Source organism: Cryptotermes secundus, unplaced genomic scaffold, assembly GCF_002891405.2.
Source record: "Cryptotermes secundus unplaced genomic scaffold, Csec_1.0 scaffold87, whole genome shotgun sequence".
NCBI lineage: Eukaryota > Metazoa > Arthropoda > Insecta > Blattodea > Kalotermitidae > Cryptotermes > Cryptotermes secundus.
Window position 1 is genome coordinate 198,350 of NW_019739942.1, and position 9,590 is coordinate 207,939.

The following is a 9,590-nucleotide window of genomic DNA, read 5'->3' on the forward strand; positions in this document are numbered from 1 at the left end:
TGTCTCTCTTCAGGTCTCCAAAAATGTGAAAATCACATGGGGAGAGAACTGGGTTGTAGGAGGGATGTTGAAGCACTTCCCAACCAAATCTTTGTAGCATATTCCTCACAGAGTTGGCAGTGGGGGGGCGCGCATTATCATGAAGAAGGATAATGCCGTTCAATAGCAATTCAGGGTGTTTTGACTCTATGGCATGTCTCAGTTGTTGTTGTTGTTGTTGTTGTTATTGGAGAGGGTGGGTTTCCCCATGCACTTAGACCAGATATTGGTCCATTGTGCATCTCCCTGTGATATTCTACCAGTCTCTATACCCTACCGGTACTGGTGAGTGCCATCAGTCCCGACTCAGCCAGTGAGTTCGGCCTCTACTGGCTCAGCGGTATCTCAATGCTTCCCCCATCTACCAGAGGCGTTAGAGACTACTGTTGGGCGGGAAATGTCCTGAATTTGGCTCAGAGGTCCCCCTTGAGACATGAGGTTCTTTTACGTGCCGTAAAGCTATGACACGGGACCCACGGCTTAAAGTCCCTCCTGGAGGACTTGTTCCCTGAATTTTTCCGCCCTTAAAAATTCCACGACCTCCACCGGGTTTGAACCTGCTTACCTTGAGTCACGAGGTGGGAACGTTACCCCTAGACTATGGAGGCCGCTGCACGTCTCAGTCTCTGCAAAGTGTCTTCATAGCACTGTGCACTGATTGTGGCCCCATGAGAAATTCGACAAGCAGAGGGCCCTTGCAGTCGAAGAACAATGTCATCATCACTTTACCGGAGCTTGTGTGTACGACTTTGGATTTCTTTGGTGGAGGAGAATTCACGTGTTTCCACTGTTGGCTCTGCTGTTTGGTCTCAGGTTCAAAATGGTGGCACCAAGTTTCGTCCCCAGTGGCAGTATGGGACAGAAAAGCATACTCTTCCTCATGGTATCGTTGCAAGTGACCCAGTGATGCAGGCATTCTCTGAGTCTTCTGTTCCTCCATGAGTTGATGTGGAACCCACTGTGCGCAGATTTTGTGGTACAGCATGTGTTTTGTCACAATGGCGTGTACAGAACCATGACTTATTCCTATCAAAAGACCAATTTCTTCCACAGTGATCCGTCGGTTTGCCCAGATATGACCATCCAATGCAGCAATAACATCAGGAGTGATGACACGATGAGCCTGTCCTGGGAGAGCATCATCTTGCAGTGACACACATCCCTCTCGGAATCTCTTATGCCACGCCAGCACACGCGAATGTGGCATGCTGTGTTAGCCGTAAACAACAGACATGCGACAGTGAATTTTTCGTCCTCTTACTCCTTTAGCAGTCAAGAAGTGCACTGCACTTCGCTGTTCTTCTTTGCCTGCCTCCAATACTAATGTTGGACAACCACATGTAGTGCTAATCTTACTTCCAGCACAATAAACAAATGACTAGTGTGCAAGGGCATGTCACTGTGCTTTCCTGAGTTCCTAGCAGATATTCATATTGTAAGCAAATTCCAGTGATACCAACTTGTGCGCTGTGTGATTTATGTGTGGTGACCCATTTTCATTTGACTGCCCCTTATATAATACAACCCATTGGTCTGAATTCTATTTATGACAGTGATACTTGAAATAATATTGAATATTATGTGGATGTAACAGCTTTCAAATTTTACATTTTTGTAAGCAATATTTATTACAGATTTCAATAATGATAACTATATTGGTGAAGATGATCTCTTGATAATAATTGACAGACTGACATTAAAGAAGCAACTGTCATACTCGGAAAAGAAGAAAATTATTGAAATTGTAAGTATAAAATGCTTTTATGTACATTCTTACAGTAAGGAAGGACCATAACTTTTCTATGGGCCTATACACAATGAAGATGGTAACAGTGTGAGAAGCGTTAAATCTTACTATAGGCCACAGCCAAAACTGACAGAGCCTTAAACTGGTTTCTATGATTATTACATGGTTTCAATCTGATGCACACCCAATGCAGCAATGTATGGCATCTTCAGATGATCTTGCAACTTTTGGTTTTCCTTGTAATCCTTCTTTGTTATCCTTGTATCTGCCATAACTAATTTAAATGTGTTTTATATGTGCATTTCATCACATACATTCACCAGTGAAATACATTTATATATGAGACAAACTCCGTCTTAAGTGCAACAATTTAATTGTAGTTCATTCTTCTTTCCCTCCTCCACACTACATGTTTCGGCCCTAAATGGCCATCATCAGGTGTGTATTCTTACGTAGCTGCTACACTGCCCGTAGTTTAAAATTTAAAATCTTTCCAATTGTATGTATGTATAAAATCTTTGTTAACCTACACGCGTCAATTTTGATTTCTAAAATTCGCACTATTTTTAAACCTTCAATTCAATTTAAAATGTCTATAAATTTTCTGTTCTTTTTCTTTTTCCAAATTTTTAAAATTTTCTCGGGGTACATGCCCTATGTCTATAGTGCTGCAGTGGCCACTTCTTCTTTTATCGCTGTTCAGGTATTGTTCTGTGTAGGCTCTCTCTGTGTGTGTCGCTGCTTATCTTTAATACGTGTGCTCACACGTATTAAAGATACGTGTGCTCGAGCCCAATCTGGGGCTCATGGAGCACCAGCATTCACCAGAAACTGCCAGTAGAGGGTACATATAGTTTCAAAATGCCTGGAAGTGCCATGATTGTACACTGAATTATAAAATATACTTTCTTTAAGAGTTTGGTTTTAAATAGATCACATGGTATTTCTAAATTAGTGTGCTGTTTGTTAAATATGAAGACTGGCCCTTCTGATTTACAAGAGAACAGTCTCTCCTCGATTTCAGAATGAGGATGCTGACTATGTGACCAAAATATGATGGGAGGAAGTTTTCATAACACATTTAACTAAAACTTGATGCACAGACAATTTTCCACCTGATGAATTACTCATGATTTATTTCAAATAACATAAGTTATGATACAGCAGCTAAGAGCTCTTCCATAGAGGAGGTCATGATCTGTATTCATCAATCTTCAATATTAAATTTGAGTTTCTTCTCTCATGTTCTTTGATGGTTGAAAGCTGATTCGTAGTATTCCAACTGTCACATGGACTAACATGTTCACTAGGTCATTTCATAAGGTAACATGGGAACATGTAATGTGTTACGGATGAAAGTATGACTTCATTTGCTGTATGGTCTGTGTAATCTATCCTTCATAACTGATAATGGAGAGCAGTGGTTATATAGCCTTAATCTATCCTATTCAGCATTTTTTTACCTGAAGCTATCAGCCTTGCACATTTTGGTTCACCATTATTTTCATAAAATAGTTATATTATGCAAAATAAACATACTGAAGCCATGAATTGTTGTGTTTCAGATTCTGAAAGAAGTGGACCTTGGTAAGTCAGGTGATATTTCATCACGGGAATTTGTTCATGCTATCACCAAAATGCCAGACTTCACCACATGTTTCCAGTTGAAGGTGTAAACCAAAGTTTCTGGTTTTTAATCCAATTTCTTAAGAATGCATAAACTTAACATTATATTACTGTACTATGTAATAGTCAAACAATAAATGAGAGTCAACATTTTGCACTGCATGAAGCCACTGAATCACAGAAAGTTGAGGCTGAATATAGTACCCAGCAATAAAAAAGAAAATGTATGCTCCATATTTAGATGGTGTTTATCTTTGTAGCTTTCATAGTCATTTCAAACAAGTTCCAAGATGGAAATTGGAACATTGAGTGAGGCTCATGACTGGTTAAGGCAGTCCATATATAGAAATAGAATGCTTCGGCTGTAACAGTTTTCATTGATCCCTAGGGTATTTTGCACTTGAGTTCCAAAATGGTAGGGAGGTGGGCTTTCTGTGTCATTTAGTTAACTTGTTGCATATGTTTGCAATCAATGTATAGTTTCTTTCCTTCGACTTCCAAGAAAATGGTGGGTTGAAAGAGCCATGGTGTAAGTGCAAATAAGGCCACTCTGTGTGCAGCAGCAAGCTATTTTAAACATCCACACAAAATATCAAAATAAGTGCTTTCATGATATTCTTTCCTGATAAGTTTAAACCATCAGTGGTCAGTGAAGAGTTGACGGTGGATACATCATTGATTTTAACTGGTAGAGAATCAGGTCGTTGTGTATACTGTTACATTATTGGTTTGGAATGAATGAATGAATATTATTAGCAGGTTACAGAATCTGTCATGCTAGGTTGCAAATGTGTAGTTTGTTATATATTCAGCGGTCCCAGATTTTGAATTCTAATGGTAGCTATCCTGATGTATAAGCCATATGTTATAACAGTAACATTGAGTCTTTTATTTATCTCAACATATACATTCGATGTGAAACACTTTGATGTAAATTGTTCAGTTTGGAAAAGTGAAAAGAAATGGGTGTTATCAACACAGGGAACATGTTCTTCTAAGCACTTTATAAGAAATGTCTGAAAATTGGATAACTGGAGTTTTTTTAAGTTAATCAAGAATCTGTACTTGATATTTTAAATGTAAGACTTCTAGATTATGAAAAGTATACACTGTGAAAAGATGTATCCTTCTGCACATAATCACTGCAGCTGTCAAGACATATCAGTGAAGAATGGTTTCCAGTGTTATCCTAATGCAATTTCATATCTTTAAGTTAACTTCTTGTAGACCACAGTTTGAAAAACATAATCTGCAGCAACAATTTAAAAGAAATATGTGTTTAAAAACATTTCTGCAGGGACTTTGAAAAGTAGTGTGGAAGGGTACATCTGTAAAGCCTTTAGACCATTAAAGGGCTGTTGAAGAGTTTCAACGATTTTAAGTTTAATATCTATAAAGTATAGAAGTACTAACATATCAACCCTTTGCCAAGCTATGCAAATTCAAGATATCCAGATGCTATCAGAATAATTAATGTAAATATCATCTGTGCATTTAAAGCAATTCAGCAATATCACTAAGGAATCAAGTGCAATTACTCAGACAATTCAAACCTGTAATTGTTGGTGAAGTACCACTTCTCAAAGGCCTAAACTGTATTAGAGATGCACAGGAACCAAGCAATTTCAGTACACATGTCAGGCAACTGATCATGAGAAAGTTCTTTTATAAAACTGATCAGTCTCTGAAGGCACTTTATTCTTTAAACCATTATTCATATCATAGTAAGTATGGATCTATAATTAGAATGTTATTATAGAAGCTGGTATGAAAGTGGATCATGTACTAAGGAGTCAGAAGCCTTCAAAACACAGCATTAATGTAAAATTTGGTATTGTTTAAGGGATAAAATAAAATATGTACAGACATTAAGTGGAATTTGGATGGCACATATGGTATAGTCACAGGCTATGGTTTGGATGGCCAAGGGGTTTGAGTCCTGAGTCCTGGTAGGGACAACAGTTTTCTCCTCTTCACATCATCCAGACCAATCCAGAGCAGTTCTGCAGTGCAAGCAGCCTCCTATCCAATGGGTACAGGGAGCTCTTTCCCCTGAGGTAAAGTGGCCAAGGCGTGAAGCAGACCACGTACCTCCAACTAGTGCTGAGGTCAAGAAGTCATGGATCTGTACATACACTCTCCCATATGTTTTCATGGCATAGTGCTTAATTAGTTAAGCACAGGGACAGATTTTCCTTGTGCATACTAAATAGAAATATCTACTTCTTGACGTTCTGTGTCTGTAGCTTGCCTGAGAAAGAGGCATGTCTGGTTTCTGAAACATTCTTTCCGAGCTGATGGTCCTATCAGCTGTCATGAAATCTGGCTGAGGACTGTATGTACATGACTGTAAACCCCTTTGTCCAGAATGCATCTATAATAACAGAATCCTGTTTAATGGAGACAAATATAATGGTTTGCATGAACTTAATTCTTCAAATAAATTGGATTACTGCATGCACATTCATTCACTTCATAAAACTAATGCATAATAGGGAGTCAGTAGGCTGTTGAGGCAATGGAACTACATTTTTCCAAAGGGATATTGTATATAGGATTTATATTGGTCAAATTACACATATGATGGGGAGAATACATTTTTTCATTGTCCCAGTGCAAGATCTCTGCCAGCAAAAAATGAATATTACAAACAGAATATGTGAAAAATGAGTGTACTAAAAACTGGATTACACTTGTTACTTGAAAACCTGTTATTTCTATTGATGTATCTTTACTCATGCTATCTGATAATATAGATTATGATATTAAAGTAGTATCTAAAAGTGTTCGTCTTTGGGTCATGTGTAGGAAAAGAATGAGCATCTGTCCTTTCTTTGTATAAGTTCTATTGGAGCAAGTATCATAAATGCTTTAATGAATCTGTCAGTGTCTTGGATATTATGTGAATTTTTACAGTTGTGCTGTATTGCTTTAATACAAATATATGTGGCCTCTGACTATTACTTGCAACCTTGCAGAATGCCAGATGTCAATATGATCAGTATCTAGGTGTGGTTTGCAACTGTAGTGTAAAGTGTGAATTTCTGCATCAGTAAGTTGCTCTGTTGTTAGGAAATTGATTGAAATAAAGAAGTACTGTTTAGATTTGTATCATTCTTAGTCACATTTTTCAGATCACTCTGAAAAAGTAGACCTAATAATTTACAGTCTGTTTACTTTCAAACTGATGTAAAGTTAGCAGTTAATATATTCAAAACAAGCATCATGTTGCTAATAATGTTCCTGAATCCAGGCCCATTTTAAAGCTGTTCTCAAGTCATTTAGTAGCACTGTTTCCATTTTATGCAGGTTCAGAGACAAAAAGTCTGTAACCTCTTTCATCTTGCCACAGTCTTACCATCTTAATTTCTTGGCCAGTTTTTCCTTTCTTCTCCATGTTTTCTAATATCTGACCAAACCATCTTGTTCTGGCTCATTTCCTTTAAAATTTAATTTTATTATCTGTCTTTGTATACTTCTACTCATCATTTGCACATGATCCAGTCATTATAGTAATTCCTCTTCTAAATGCATTAACAAGTTATGAATTCCAGTTCTTTCCTGTCTCATTTTTCCTTCAGTACTTTTAAAATTTTCACATCCATGGCTTGAATTTTGTCTTTCTTTCTCTTTAAGGTGGGATAGCGAAGCTGGTATAGCAACTAGCTACTGGTTTGAATGACCGAGTGGTCGGAGTTCAAGTCTTGATAGGGTCCAGAATTTTCTCTTTTTCACATCATCCAGACCAGCTCTGGGGCCATCCAGCCTTCTATCCAATGGATACTTGGGACTCTTTTCCCCAGGGGTAAAGTGGCTGTGGTGTGAAGTAGACCACTCACCTCCAGCTAGTGCCGAGGTCAAGAAAATAAGGATCTATACAATCTATACATCCATTCCCCCGTTCCCCTTCACGGTGTAGTGCTTTAGTTAAGCACAGGGACAACTTTACCTTTTATATTACTCTGTAATATTAAGTCATGGAGAAGTTCATGGAGGTAGACCAAGACCCACTGGGGCTGTAATGCCAAGGAAAAAAAAAAGTCAAAGTCACATTGCGACTGACGGTCAGTCAGTCTTGGTGTCGAGCCCAATCTGGGGCTCATGAGCAGATATTTATTATTGTTTGACAGTTTAGGTCTTGTTATTGTGGGGCGCCCTCTCTGACAAGAGGATGGGCCTGTCTTTTGTCAGAGTCATTGTAGTAGTAAGTCATTTGTCATAATGTAAAGGATATTTACATTTTACATGTTAAAACATGATAATAGATGTATTACATATATATGGGGTCTCTGTCAGTCTGGTCTCAGTACAGCAGATTATGCACTATTTCTAGTAGCTTTCGCTACAACGGCAGTCTAGTCACTTGAACGGTCATATGCTTGACCGCCCTCAAGTTTAATATTAAGTCCAAGTCACATTGAGACTGACGGTCAGTCAGCCAGTAAGTCTTGATGTCAAGCCCTATCTCTGGCTCATGACCAGCTTTTACTACTCTTTGAGTTACGGTCTTGTTTTTGTATGGTGCCCTCTCTGATGAGAGGATGGGTCTGCCTTTTGTATATGCTGCTGGCCCTTGCCAGTACAGTCTTTCTCGGGTCTGAGTCCCTTGGGACTCGAGACCATATTTTACTGTCTCAGATTTGAGACTTCCCTTTTCATCGCCTCTTACTGCTCACAGGGTCATGGTGGAGGTATTTGACCCAGCCTCCACACAGGCAGGTGTTGTCAGGTCCAAGTCACATTGCGACTGATGATCACTCTGCCTGTCTTGGTGTCGAGCCCCGGCTGGGGCTCATGACCAGATTTTTTGTTTTTGTTTTTTCCTTATGTGAAAGTTACTGTCTTGTCTATTTGGGGCGCCCTCTCTGACGAGAGGTTGGGTCTGTCATTTGTTAGTCATAGTCCGTATTAGTAAGTCCATATTTAGTATTTACATGTTTTTACAAATTTAGTTTTAATTCATATTTCTATGTACAACATATACAATCATGTTTTCCAATGCAATTAGTGGTAAATGCTGCATACAATAATCAGTGGATTACTAATGGTATTAGAGTGTCTTGTAGACGAAAAAAATCTCTCTTTGTAATGTGCAGAGCTACTAGTCATCCTCAATTAAAAGAGTATTATACTCGATATTGTGCCATAAAAAGAGTCATTAGTAAAGCAAAAGAACTGTACTAATTGTTATCTGAATGTACCAACAAATCCAAGGTATCCTGGAAAATTATTAATAATGAAGTAGGTCATGCATCCAAAAAGAAGTTTATTCCATCAGAATTAAGAAGTGATAATAAAAAAATACACATCAATAAAGCAGCGGAGTCTTTTAATACATTCTTTATAAACTCTGTGGAAAAGCTAATTAGCCAGTATCCTATATATGAAGGTGTACATCCTATAATTAGAAAGAGCCTTCTTGATAAGTTTCCTGAAATAGCTAATATTCCAATTACCTTAACTGAAGTCTTAAGCACAATCTCTTCACTAAAGAATAAGACTTCCTGTGGATACGATGGGCTGTCCAATAAAATTATCAAGTTATGCGGTGAGCAGATAGCTAAACCACTCACCTATATCTATAACTTATCCTTATATACTGGAATATACCCAGATCGGCTAAAATATGCCAACATCATACCATGTTTTAAAAAGGGTGATGCATCCGAAATATCTAACTATAGGCCTATTTCTCTGTTGACAGGATTTTCCAAATTATTTGAAATATTAGTCTTTAATAGGTTAAAACAACAGTTGACAAATAATAATATTATTGTTGATGAGCAATATGGATTTAGAAATGGTGCATCGACACAAAATGCAATTTTTAACTTAACAAACTCAGTATATAAAGCATGGAATAATAAGGAACTGGTAGTGGGTATTTTTTGTGACCTTACAAGGGCATTTGATTGCGTTAACCATGACTTGTTAATTCAAAAGTTGGAACATTATGGAATTAGAGGATCCATTTTGAAATGGTTTGAATCATACTTATTTAACAGGAAGCAGAGAACTCTATTACAGACTCAAAACCTTAACACTTCTGTTTCCAGATGGTTAACTAGCAGGCATGGTGTTCCCCAGGGCTCAGTATTGGGTCCATTACTGTTTAATGTCTACATCAATGACTTTCCTAGTATCCTAAAAGGTCTAGCTCATATCATTCTTTACGCAG

The 9,590-nt window shown here is 37.9% G+C and overlaps 1 protein-coding gene across 2 annotated transcripts in view; it reads left to right on the forward strand.

The window, feature by feature from the left end:
• Positions 1-4,858, forward strand: part of LOC111872043 (calcium and integrin-binding family member 2) — an 11,266-nt gene extending 6,408 nt beyond the window's left edge. For both annotated transcript variants that reach the window (XM_033754491.1, XM_023865537.2), the window contains 2 exons: positions 1,674-1,783; positions 3,352-4,858. In XM_033754491.1, coding sequence (XP_033610382.1) covers positions 1,674-1,783; positions 3,352-3,462 — 221 coding nt within the window. In that variant the 3' untranslated portion in view covers positions 3,463-4,858. The remainder of the gene's footprint in view (positions 1-1,673; positions 1,784-3,351) is intronic.
• The last annotated feature ends 4,732 nt before the right edge of the window (positions 4,859-9,590 follow it).